A 12,873-nucleotide genomic window follows, 5' to 3' on the forward strand; every position below is an offset into this window, starting at 1 on the left:
TTGTAAATTGTACGTTAATTTGTTTATTTGTTTAGAGGACACCAGTACCGAGGCAAACACACAACAATATACATACCATATGTTTAAACGCTATCTCACTACCATTTAGATTAAGTCCTAGTTGGACTTGAGGAGACCTGAAGGCCCTGAAACATGTTATGTTCTGTGCTACTCCGGAGAGAGCAGCTTACAGAAGGCATACGTTCAGTCAAATCTGAACCATGGTGATTGAGATCTCACCTTCACATAACCACCTCTCCCTCCATCCCAACGGCATTATGCACTGAGCATGTTTGTATGTGCGGTTTCCTTTTTTTCAGTTCAGACCGACAGGATATCCTGTTTGTCAGAACCACTTGGTTATTTCAATGTTTCTATTTACTCATTTAATGTTTGCGTTTTTTTTAATGTCGAATGAATTCTTTTAAAATTGGAAGATATTGGATGAGGAAATGTGGGTTGTTTGACAATGGATTACATCTTCTAGATCTATCATGTTTCCACACATTGTGTTAGTGTGGGTGTGCATATCCATGTGTGCGTCTTATTGATGATGGACAAGCTTCCTATGCCACAAAAAAAGGGAAAGTAAGAAAACATACTGGCAAAATGGTGTATCTACACTGTGTGTCTCCTTAACTTGGGAGAGATCAATTGAAAACATTTTATTTCCATTCGCAAAGAAATATTGGCACAGAGACGTAAATATAGGCTACAGAGTGAAATACAAAAGCGCATATAATGAATGAGGGAAAGATCTGAACAAGGTCTTTGAGGAAAGCATAAACATTACATGTTTCATTTCAAAATACTTTCTTTATGGATTCCATCATACTTTATGGTAGGGAATAAAACACACACACACACACACTAACGAGGACCTTGCTCAGTATTGGTTCCGTCTTTTATGTGGTAAAAGAAGTCTGGCCACATTTAAAAGGCCTCTCTGCATTTATGCAGCTGCTCCAGAGCTCGAAACGAACGTTTATTTTTCTACAGCATTAAAAGTGCTTTAGCTTTGCTGCATTTAATTTTGGCAGATTTGCTGGTTTGACTCGGAGTTTCCCCTTTTCATTTCTCTGTGCGCTAATGTCAAACACACCCGGCATCAATGAGGCCAGTTGTGAGGAGTCAAGCTTGAGTTGAAAGCCTAATGAACACCACAGAGCTTTTACTAAATACAACTGACCTCATACAACTACTGAAACTAACCGTTTGATTCAAAACAGAAATAAATATGACACACAAAGTTAAATAAGGGAAATGTAGCTTTTTTTCTTTTTTTTTTTTTTTTTTTTACATCAAAGACAAATCACACATTGTTTACCTCGAAGACACTTATGTCCTTTTGACTCCCTCTCTGTCTTTCATTAGGACAGATCCTAGCTTCACCTTCAGGGCCTTTTCCCCCTGTCTTATGAGACACCACATTCTTCCAGGTCCTCTTCACGCCTTAATATATTCTCTACCAGTCTCTTGGACATGCTGTACATCCTTCATCCAACACGCTACGCAACCACATTCACACTTCTGAGTCCGGCCCACGCCGAGCCTCCTATGTCCCCATTCTACATGAATATGAGTTTTTGTAAATGTGTATGTGTGTGTTTGTGAGAGTGAGACAGTGTTTGAGAGCGTAAAGTCAGGAGAAAGCACATTGTACGCAGTGGAGCATCTAAGAGCTTCGCGGAGACCTCTGCTTGGGTTTGCTCCTGCTCTTCCTCCCTCCTCCTCCACCTCCTCCTCGGCCTCCATGTTTGTGCCTCTCGCCCCTGGGGCCATCCCCTGTCTTGTGGTCACTGTCCTTGGTCTGATCCTGGCCGCGGTTGCGTCGTCGCCGGAAGCCCAGCCTCTGACAGTGCTGCTCCAGGCTGCTGGGGTGGATGAGGGCCATGACGTCCTGGTACCAGGGTTGGGAGGCGTCTGGGCTGGAGTTGGGGTTGCGGTTGCTGGTGGACCAGGAGAGGGCACGGGAGGGGCTCCACACACTCAGATGCACAGTGACGGCGGTCCAGTGGAAGCCGTGCTCCTCCAGTTGACAGTGGTACACACCAGAGTGACCCGTCTCGGCCCGACTGATCAGAACACCTCTCTCTGTCACCACCAGCAGCTCTCCCGACTGCAACTGCAACACAGAGAGGAGTGTGAGTGTTTAGACCTGTGTGGGTATGTGTGCATATGTGTGTGTGCACGCGTGTAATTGCCTGTGTGTCAGTATGTACCTGATTCAGCTCAGGGCTGTTCTCTCCTGCCTGTTTGTACCAGGTCACGGCCGCATGTCTGGATTTGGGCAGGCACTCCAGGTATGTGCTGTTACCCTCTGCAACCATCATCATCCTCTGTTCTGCTTCCACCTGCAGACCGGCTGAATAGAGACAGAGAAAAATGTCACAATGTCTGCTCTACACTGAGTATACAAAACATGCTCTTTCCATGACATAGACTGACCAGGTGAATCCAGGTGAAAGCTATGATCCCTTATTGATGTCACTTGTTATATCCACTTCAAGTCAGTGTAGATGAAGGGGAGGAGACAGGTTAAAGAATGATTTTTAAGCCTTGCGACAATTGAGACATGACTTGTGTGCGTGCGTGTGCCATTCAGAGGGTGAATGGGATTCGACAAAATAAGTGCCTTTGAACGGGGTTTGGAAGTAGGTGCCAGGCACACCGGTTTGTGTCAAGAACTGCAAAGCTGTTGGGTTTTTCACGCTCAACAGTTTCCCGTGTGTATCAAGAATGGTCCACCACCCAAAGGACATCCAGCCAACTTGACACAACTGTGGGAAGCATTGAAGTCAACATGGGCCAGCATCCCTGTGGAACGCTTTCGACACCTTGTAGCCCATGTCCCAACGAATTAAGGCTATTCTGAGAGCAAAATGAGGGGGGCAATTCAATATTAGGAAGGTGTTCCTAATGTTTGGTGTACTCATTGTATATAGAAACCTAAGCTAGTGTGTGTCTGTGAGAGTGCGGCTCTTGACAGTTCCTCCTCACCTCCTTGTATGACACACTGGGTCAGGGGATCCTCCTCATCACCAACCTGACGAGCGTTCCTCCTTCAGAGGGAGAGAAGAAAAAAAAGACACCATGTTAGATAAGAATACGTACTAAATGTGAGTATTCATGTTCACATGCCTATGTGGCTATGAGTAGGGCAGGCTTATAGCTACATGTGTCGGATGAGTGAGTGCTGGGTACATGAACGGAAGCTGGCATGTCATAGACTTAAAAAATAAAATAACTTTGGTTTTCACTCCATTTAAACTTCATGTTTAGTTTATAACGTCATGTTTAGTAATATAACTGTGGGAAGTGCTAGGTAAACAATGTGGGTGTTGGCTCGTAAATGGGTTAAGTGTGAGCTGAGCGGGCCCACCTGCGTGCGATGGGCATGAAGGGGCTGCAGGCGTGTCCATCCCAGGTGCAGTAGGGATCTCTGGCCAGGCAGCACTCAGCGCAGGCCTGGCCGTACAACTCACACTGGAACAGAGCCAACTGGGCCACACCCTCTGCAGAACCCACAAACAGCCACTGCTGTAGCCCCGCACGCACGCACAAAGAAAACAGAGAAGAAAGACATTCAGATCATTCCAACGTGGCTCAGAGAGCAGCAGCCACAACCATCAGTTGTTTCAGGAATTCATGCCTTCGCTGATTCACACTTTCAATGTTCATATAAGAGTGAGACTGACTGCTACAGAGCATGTTGACTGGTGTGTATGTAGATTCCCTATCTCAGTGTGAGCCAGGCCTCATCCTCCGCGGTTACCATAGCAACTGGTGATGAAGCTCTCCTTGTAGATATAAGGTGGAGAGATGACTGTGTGTGTGTGTGTGGGGGGGGGGGTCATTATTACCTTTTTCTTGGACAGTGTCATGGTCGTCACAGGTGACTTGTGCTGTGGGGGGAGAGGGGAAAATATGTTAGAGTAAAACCGAGGGCAGAAGACACAACAGATTCGCCCAAAAAAGGATTAAAAGGTAAGGATACAGCGTTGTACCTGGAAGACCTGCAGCTGCTCCAGGGTGACCTCCTGGGGGACACCGTGTTCTTTAGGGAGGTGGATAGACTTCAGCACCTGGCCGGAGTCTGCAACACAGAGGACACTCCTGCTTGTAATGTACTCAAACACACACACGCGCACGCGCACACACACACGCGCACACACACACACACACACATATATACACACACTCACAAAACCTCTTCCTGAACGCACACACCTGTGCCGATGAACAGGACGTCATACTGTCCATCCACTGCCTCTACTCGTTCCACCAGCAGCCGGCTGAACTTGTAGTGCACTCCCACCCTGACCAACAAGGGGCGCCCTCCCAGCGGAAGCACCGCCTCCTGCAGCAGAGGGTGGGTACGGCTGAAGAAGATGACGTCATCGGGGTACTCCCGGGTAGAGCTGTAGCTACCGTATGTGCTGCTGGGACACTGGAGGGAGAGAGCGAGAGTTGTATTGGCATCAAGCATTCAAAGCCATGGATGGAGTCGGACATAATATGGTTAGAGTTGGGTTTAAATTCAGGTTGAGAAGAAACTGGTTGGCCCATTGTACTAGAGTTGTTGTACTAGAGAGTTGTTGTTTCCTTTGAATTGGCAGAGAGCCTTGTCTTCAGCACATTTGGTATTACATGATGAATCAGAATATGGTGAGTAATGATGGACGGGGAATGACAACTCATTAGAAGGGAACTTACTGTGCCAGGTCTTGGGTAGGGGATCTTTCCTGTGTACTCGGCCCACTTGTATTGTGGTCCCTCTTTGTGGTAGAAATTTCCTTTGTATGCCCGGACCACGTCCTGCATGCGGTACACACACACCGCTGAGCCATTCAGAATGTCACTGTGAGGAAGAGAAGGTTATTGCCTGTCAATCAACTGTAAAACACAATGACACTCACACAGGCAGTCTGTTATGTGTCTGCTATCAGCTGTTACAGACAACAGACAGTACTGTCTGTTGTCTGTATGTCACACAGCAAATTATCTAGTGTTAAATCAACACAGAGTGTTACGTTTAACACTGGTCCAGTGTATATTAGGGTCCACACTTATCAGTGTCAAATTAACACAGTACTTAGTGTAAATCCTTATTTGCATATTTCCCAGTGTGCCTTTCGAGTTAATTGTAGAGTTACCACCCATGACTGTATTTGTTAGTGACAGAGACATGGTTGTTGCATTCATCCATTTTCTGTCCTGTGGCCTTCACCATGTGAGATCCTAAGTGAATCTGTTTTAATAAATGTTTTATTATTCAAGACAATTTTGCGCGTGGTTTTGGTTTAACACTGGTTATTAACACCAACGCTGGGCTTCTTTTACACTAATTAGTGTTAATTTAACACTTCCATAGGTCATTTAAAACCTGAATCAACACTAGAAATGTTACACTGAAAAATCAACAGTAGGTAACACCGGCCAATTTGCTGTGTGTCAGTATACTCATGGGATGTGTGTCAAAGCTTGCGTGTCTCAAACCTGATTCCGGATCAGATCAGTCTTCACTGAAGCCAATGATAATCATCAGGATAGGGATGCTCCCATACCACCATCAATCATACTACCATCCGCAGTGAAATATAGTGTCACAGATTCCATATTTCTAAATGCATACTTTACAAGTGAAACCCCACCCGGATACGGTCAACCCCAGAGCCCTCTCCACCACATGGCCCTTAGCCCACATGCTACCAGAGCCTGGTTTACTGGGCTATTCCCAGAACCTCCACACTAATCACACAACCCAGAGAGAATGTGCCATTGCAGACAATGCACTTTCTCTGTCTCTTTGTCTATCTCTCTTTCTCACACACACACACACACACCCCTTGGGCCAATCAGACAATTTTGTAAATTACGGATCTCTATGTCAAGACACATCATTCACCCAAGTTACATCAAAATCGGGAAAAAGGGTGTCTAAGATAGCAACATAGCCTGAAAGGCCGCTCGGCAAGGAAGAAGCCACTGCTCCAAAACCGCCATAAATAAGCCAGTCTACGGTTTGCAGCTGCACATGGGGACAAAGATCTTACTTTTTGGAGAAATGTCCTCTGGTCTGATGAAACAAAAATAGAATTGTTTGGCCATAATGACCATCGTTATGTTTTAGGAAAAAGGGGAAGGCTTGCAAGCCGAAGAAACCATCCCAATGGTGAAGCACGGGGGTGGAAACATCATGTTGTGGGGGTGCTTTGCTGCAGGAGGGACTGGTGCACTTCACAAAATAGATGGCATCATGAGGCAGGAAAATTATCTGGTTATATTGAAGCAACATCTCAAGACATCAGTCAGGAAGTTAAATCTTGGTCGCAAATGGGTCTTCCAAATGGACAATGACCCCAAGCATACTTCCAAAGTTGTGGCAAAATGGCGTAAGGACAACAAAGTCAAGGTATTGGAGTGCCCATCACATAGCCCTGACCTCTATCCTATAGAACATTTGTGGGCAGAACTGAAAAAGCGTGAGTGAGCAAGGAGGCCTACAAACCTGATTCAGTTACACCAGCTCTGTCAGGAGGAATGGGCCAAAATTCACCCAACTTATTGTGGGAAGCTTGTGGAAGGCTACCCTAAACTTTAGACCCAAGTTAAACAATTGAAAGCCAATGCTACCAAATACTAATTGAGTGTATGTAATCTTCTGACCCACTGAGAATGTGATGAAAGAAATAGAATCTGAAATAAATCAAATCAAATTTATTTGTCACATAGACATGGTTAGCAGATGTTAATGCGAATGTAGCGAAATGCTTGTGCTTCTAGTTCCGACAATGCAGTAATAACGAACAAGTAATCTAACTAACAATTCCAAAAAAACTACTGTCTTATACACAGTGTAAGGGGATAAAGAATATGTACATAAGGATATATGAATGAGTGATGGTACAGAGCAGCATAGACAAGATACAGTAGATGGTATCGAGTACAGTATATACATATGAGATGAGTATGTAAACAAAGTGGCATAGTTAAAGTGGCTAGTGATACATGTAATTACATAAGGATGCAGTAGATGATATAGAGTACAGTATATACGTATACATATGAGATGAATAATGTAGGGTATGTAAACATTATATTAGGTAGCATTGTAAAGTGGCTAGTGATATATTTTACATAATTTCCCATCAATTCCCATTTTTAAAGTGGCTGGAGTTGAGTCAGTGTGTTGGCAGCGGCCACTCAGTGTTAGTGGTTGCTGTTTAACAGTCTGATGGCCTTGAGATAGAAGCTGTTTTTCAGTCTCTCGGTCCCAGCTTTGATGCACCTGTACTGACCTCGCCTTCTGGATGATAGCGGGGTGAACAGGCAGTGGCTCGGGTGGTTGTTGTCCTTGATGATCTTTATGGCCTTCCTGTAACATCGGGTGGTGTAGGTGTCCTGGAGGGCAGGTAGTTTGCCCCCATGTGATGCGTTGTGCAGACCTCACTACCCTCTGGAGAGCCTTACGGTTGTGGGCGGAGCAGTTGCCGTATCAGGCGGTGATACAGCCCGCCAGGATGCTCTCGATTGTGCATCTGTAGAAGTTTGTGAGTGCTTTTGGTGACAAGCCGAATTTCTTCAGCCTCCTGAGGTTGAAGAGGCGCTGCTGCGCCTTCTTCACGATGCTGTCTGTGTGAGAGGACCAATTCAGTTTGTCTGTGATGTGTATGCCGAGGAACTTAAAACTTACTACCCTCTCCACTACTGTTCCATCAATGTGGATAGGGGGGTGTTCCCTCTGCTGTTTCCTGAAGTCCACAATCATCTCCTTAGTTTTGTTGACGTTGAGTGTGAGGTTATTTTCCTGATACCACACTCCGAGGGCCCTCACCTCCTCCCTGTAGGCCGTCTCGTCGTTGTTGGTAATCAAGCCTACCACTGTTGTGTCGTCCGCAAACTTGATGATTGAGTTGGAGGCGTGCGTGGCCACGCAGTCATGGGTGAACAGGGAGTACAGGAGAGGGCTCAGAACGCACCCTTGTGGGGCCCCAGTGTTGAGGATCAGCGGGGTGGAGATGTTGTTGCCTACCCTCACCACCGGGGGCGGCCCGTCAGGAAGTCCAGTACCCAGTTGCACAGGGCGGGGTCGAGACCCAGGGTCTCGAGCTTGATGACGAGCTTGGAAGGTACTATGGTGTTAAATGCCGAGCTGTAGTCGATGAACAGCATTCTCACATAGGTATTCCTCTTGTCCAGATGGGTTAGGGCAGTGTGCATTGTGGTTGAGATTGCATCGTCTGTGGACCTATTTGGGCGGTAAGCAAATTGGAGTGGGTCTAGGGTGTCAGGTAGGGTGGAGGTGATATGGTCCTTGACTAGTCTCTCAAAGCACTTCATGATGACGGAAGTGAGTGCTACGGGCGGTAGTCGTTTAGCTCAGTTACCTTAGCTTTCTTGGGAACAGGAACAATGGTGGCCCTCTTGAAGCATGTGGGAACAGCAGACTGGTATAGGGATCGATTGAATATGTCCGTAAACACACCAGCCAGCTGGTCTGCGCATGCTCTGAGGGCGCGGCTGGGGATGCCGTCTGGGCCTGCAGCCTTGCGAGGGTTAACACGTTTAAATGTTTTACTCACCTCGGCTGCAGTGAAGGAGAGGCCGCATGTTTTCGTTGCAGGCCGTGTCAGTGGCACTGTGTTGTCCTCAAAGCGGGCAAAAAAGTTATTTAGTCTGCCTGGGAGCAAGACATCCTGGTCCGTGACTGGGCTGGTTTTCTTCTTGTAGTCCGTAATTGACTGTAGACCCTGCCACATACCTCTTGTGTCTGAGCCGTTGAATTGAGATTGTACTTTGTCTCGCTTAGCTTGTTTGATAGCCTTGCGGAGGGAATAACTGCACGTTTGTATTCAGTCATGTTACCAGTCACCTTGCCCTGATTAAAAGCAGTGGTTCGCGCTTTCAGTTTCATGCGAATGCTGCCATCAATCCACGGTTTCTGGTTAGGGAATGTTTTAATCGTTGCTATGGGAACGACATCTTCAATGCACGTTCTAATGAACTCGCACACCGAATCAGCGTATTCGTCAATGTTGCTGTCTGACGCAATACGAAACATAATCCCAGTCCACGTGATGGAAGCAGTCTTGGAGTGTGGAATCAGCTTGGTCGGACCAGCGTTGGACAGACCTCAGCGTGGGAGCTTCTTGTTTTAGCTTCTGTTTGTAGGCAGGGATCAGCAAAATGGAGTCGTGGTCAGCTTTTCCGAAAGGAGGGCGGGGCAGGGCCTTATATGCGTCGCTGAAGTTAGAGTAACAATGATCCAAGGTTTTTCCCGCCCTGGTTGCGCAGTCGATATGCTGATACAATTTAGGGAGTCTTGTTTTCAGATTAGCCTTGTTAAAATCCCCAGCTACAATGAATGCAGCCTCAGGATGTATGGATTCCAGTTTGCAAAGAGTCAAATAAAGTTTGTTCAGAGCCATCGATGTGTCTGCTTGGGGGGGAATATATACGGCTGTGATTATAATGGAAGAGAATTCTCTTGGTAGATAATGCGGTCTACATTTGATTGTGAGGAATTCTAAATCAGGTGAACAGAAGGATTTGAGTTCCTGTATGTTTCTGTCATCACACCACGTCTCGTTAGCCATAAGGCATACGCCCCCGCCCCTCTTCTTACCAGAAAGTTGTTTGTTTCTGTCTGCGCGATGCGTGGAGAAACCCGCTGGCTGCACCGCCTCCGATAGCGTCTCTCCAGTGAGCCAGGTTTCCGTGAAGCAAAGAACGTTACAGTCTCTGATGTCCCTCTGGAATGCTACCCTTGCTCGGATTTCATCAACCTTGTTGTCAAGAGACTGGACATTGGCGAGAAGAATGCTGGGGAGTGGTGCACGATGTGCCCGTCTCCGGAGTCTGACCAGAAGACCGCCTCGTTTCCCTCTTTTACGGAGTCGTTTTTTTGGGTCACCGGCTGGGATCCATTCCGTTGTCCTGGTTGAAAGGCAGAACACAGGATCCGCTTCGTGAAAGTCATATTCTTGGTCGTACTGATGGTGAGTTGACGCTGATTTTATATTCAGTAGTTCTTCTCGACTGTATGTAATGAAACCTAAGATGACCTGGGGTACTAATGTAAGAAATAACACGTAAAAAAACAAATAACTGCATAGTTTCCTAGGAACGCGAAGCGAGGCGGCCATCTCTGTCGGCGCCGGTAGTAGTATCTACACAAAATCATTCTCTCTACTATTATTCTGACATTTCACATTCTTAAAATAAAGTGGTGATCCTAACTGACCTAAGACAGGGAGTTTTTACTCTAATTAAATGTCAGGAATTGTGAAAAACTGAGTTTAAATGTATTTGGCTAAGGTGTATGTAAACTTCCGACTTCAACTGTAAGTATTCACACCCCTGGTCAATACATGTTAGAATCAGCTTCAAACTGTCAAGATGGTTGTTGATCATTGGCAACCATTTTCAAGTCTTGCCATAGATTTTCAAGCCGATTTAAGTCAAAACTCTAACTATGCCACTGAGAAACATTCTATGTTGTCTTGGTAAGCAACTTCAGTGTATATTTGGCCTTGTGTTTTAGGTTATTGTCCTGCTGAAAGGTGAATTTGTCTCCCAGTGTCTGTTAGAAAACACCCTGAACCAGATTTTCTTTCCAAAATATTGCCTGTGCTTAGCTCTATTCCATTTCTTTTTATCCCTAAAAACTCCCTTGTCCTTGCCGATGACAAGCATACCCATAACATTATGCAGGCAACACAATTCTTGAAAATATGAAGTGTTACTCAGTGATGTGTTGTGTTGGATTTGCCCCAGACATAAGGGTTTGCATTTAGGGCATAAAGTTAATTTCTTTACCACATATTTTGCAGTTTTACTTTAGTGCCTTATAGCAAACAGGTTGCATGTTTTGGAATAATTTTATTCTGCATGGGGGCTTCCTTCTTTTCCCTCTGCCATTTAGGTTAGTATTGTAGTGTAACTGCAATGCTGCTGATCCATCCTCAGTTTTCTCCAATCACAGCCTTTAAACCCTGTAACTGTTTTAAAGTCACCATTGGCCTGGCTTCCTTGAGTGATTTCCTTCCTCTCAACTAAGGAAGGACTCCTGTATCTTTGTAGTGACTGGGTGTATTGATACATCATCCAAAGTGGAATTAATAACTTTACAACGCTTAAAGGGATATTCAATCGGAGTAGAACACTTGAAGACAGCTTGTCTGTCGAAACGTTGGATATTAGGTTATTAAATTATTGCACCTGTGCTCCTAGTGTGTCGCTCTCCTTTTCTTTTTCAAACACTATTATTTCACACAGAGTCCATGCAACTTATTATGAGACCCGTTAAGCACATTTTTACACCTGATTTGATTTAGGCTTACCATAACAAAGGGCTTGAATACTTATTGACTCAAGACATTTCAGCTTCTCATTTTTTATGAATTTGTACAAATTTCGAACACCATAATTTTACTTTGACATTATGGGGTATTGTGTGTAGGACATTGACACAACATCTCATTTTAAATTCATGCTGGAAAAAGTTAAGCGATGTGAATACTTTCTGAAGGCACTGTAGTATCATAACCCAGTAATTAAACAAATGTTTGTATTTTCTTAAGTCTAACAACCTTGCCATGCAGGTATACCAGATAAGATAGTTAGAGACGCTAGTTCTAACTTGATTGATAGCCCGAAATGGCTTGGTAGCTAGCTAAACGCCAATTTCATAAAATTGCTAGGTGGCTAGTATTACATGGAAACAACAAAACATTTGAGTTTTATTTCTTCATCAAGAGCAAATCAATAGGCTACATAGATTGATCAAATTCATTTACAAGCATACGTTCAGGTGAGTCCTGCCCATCACCGGCAGCGAAAACCGAATTATGTAACGTGTCACTGGACACTCTCTCTCCTCCTCCACAGACGATACTGTCTACACGCACTAGAGTATCTAACGTCCCGATTACGCCTGCACGCACACGCACACTTTCTCCCTCTCTCCTAACCCACAGCATGTATTACACAAGCCATTAGTCACTTGCCAGGCAGCCAAACCGAACACAAACTACTGTCACAATAAAACACTGTGCAACCCAACACAACGTACAACAGAAATATGCCGCCCCATACAAAAGTAACGATTTAAAGCGTTTGTGCGTCATTGTCACGGTCTCATAACTGTTTTACATCAGTGAATCCCTCAGTGGCAGCTCTGGGATGCACAAACAATGCTAAATATCTGGTAACACTTTACCTTGGGCACCCCTCATGTATGCATTCCTAAAGGTCTTATAACAGCTACAGAAGACTTACATTACATCAGCCCTGGGAAACAAATGACTACCGTGGGGTTGTGGTGAACTGTGTGCCCGGAAGCTGGCTTACCTAGATGTGGTGAAGAGGCCGTAGATCAGAGGGTTCTTCTTGTCCTTTCCATCATGGAGGATAAAGATGTCCTCTGGAAGGAGAAGAGATGGGACACATGACTTAGGTACTAGACTTTTGTCAAACTGATTATAGGGTTGATTTGCAGTAAAAAAATATATATATAAAAAGGTGACATAACAGAGTTTGAGTTTGTGGTAGGGTTGTGTGAGTTTTCTCTCTCTATCCATGCGTGCGCGTGCGCCTGTGTGTGTGTGTGTGTGTGTTTACGTGTACGTGTGTGTGTGTGTGTGTACATTTTCCCTGACCTCCAAAAAGTCAATAGAAAAAGGAGATTGTTCTGTCTGGTTTGATTGTTATAAGGTATTTCATGCACAGCATTTCCTTGTTCCTTTTTCCTTAATTTTGACAGTTGAATAATTTCTCTACCACTGCACCCAATACTGAGATGCTTGTTCCTGTTTAGATGGTTTAGGTACTTTTGTTTGTTAAATCTTTCATCAAGGAGTCATTCTGAGT

General features: G+C 45.0%; 1 protein-coding gene across 1 annotated transcript in view; it reads right to left on the minus strand.

The window, feature by feature from the left end:
• The window catches only part of sema3h (sema domain, immunoglobulin domain (Ig), short basic domain, secreted, (semaphorin) 3H), a 31,891-nt gene continuing 19,018 nt past the window's right edge, over positions 1 to 12,873 (minus strand). The window contains exons 9-17 of the mRNA XM_042299303.1: positions 12,355 to 12,427; positions 4,717 to 4,861; positions 4,231 to 4,450; positions 4,008 to 4,096; positions 3,864 to 3,905; positions 3,383 to 3,540; positions 3,001 to 3,062; positions 2,223 to 2,365; positions 1 to 2,125 (exon numbers count right to left, since the gene is read on the minus strand). Coding sequence (XP_042155237.1) covers positions 1,676 to 2,125; positions 2,223 to 2,365; positions 3,001 to 3,062; positions 3,383 to 3,540; positions 3,864 to 3,905; positions 4,008 to 4,096; positions 4,231 to 4,450; positions 4,717 to 4,861; positions 12,355 to 12,427 — 1,382 coding nt within the window. The 3' untranslated portion in view covers positions 1 to 1,675. The remainder of the gene's footprint in view (positions 2,126 to 2,222; positions 2,366 to 3,000; positions 3,063 to 3,382; positions 3,541 to 3,863; positions 3,906 to 4,007; positions 4,097 to 4,230; positions 4,451 to 4,716; positions 4,862 to 12,354; positions 12,428 to 12,873) is intronic.

This window comes from Oncorhynchus tshawytscha, linkage group LG16 (assembly GCF_018296145.1).
Source record: "Oncorhynchus tshawytscha isolate Ot180627B linkage group LG16, Otsh_v2.0, whole genome shotgun sequence".
Taxonomy (NCBI): domain Eukaryota; kingdom Metazoa; phylum Chordata; class Actinopteri; order Salmoniformes; family Salmonidae; genus Oncorhynchus; species Oncorhynchus tshawytscha.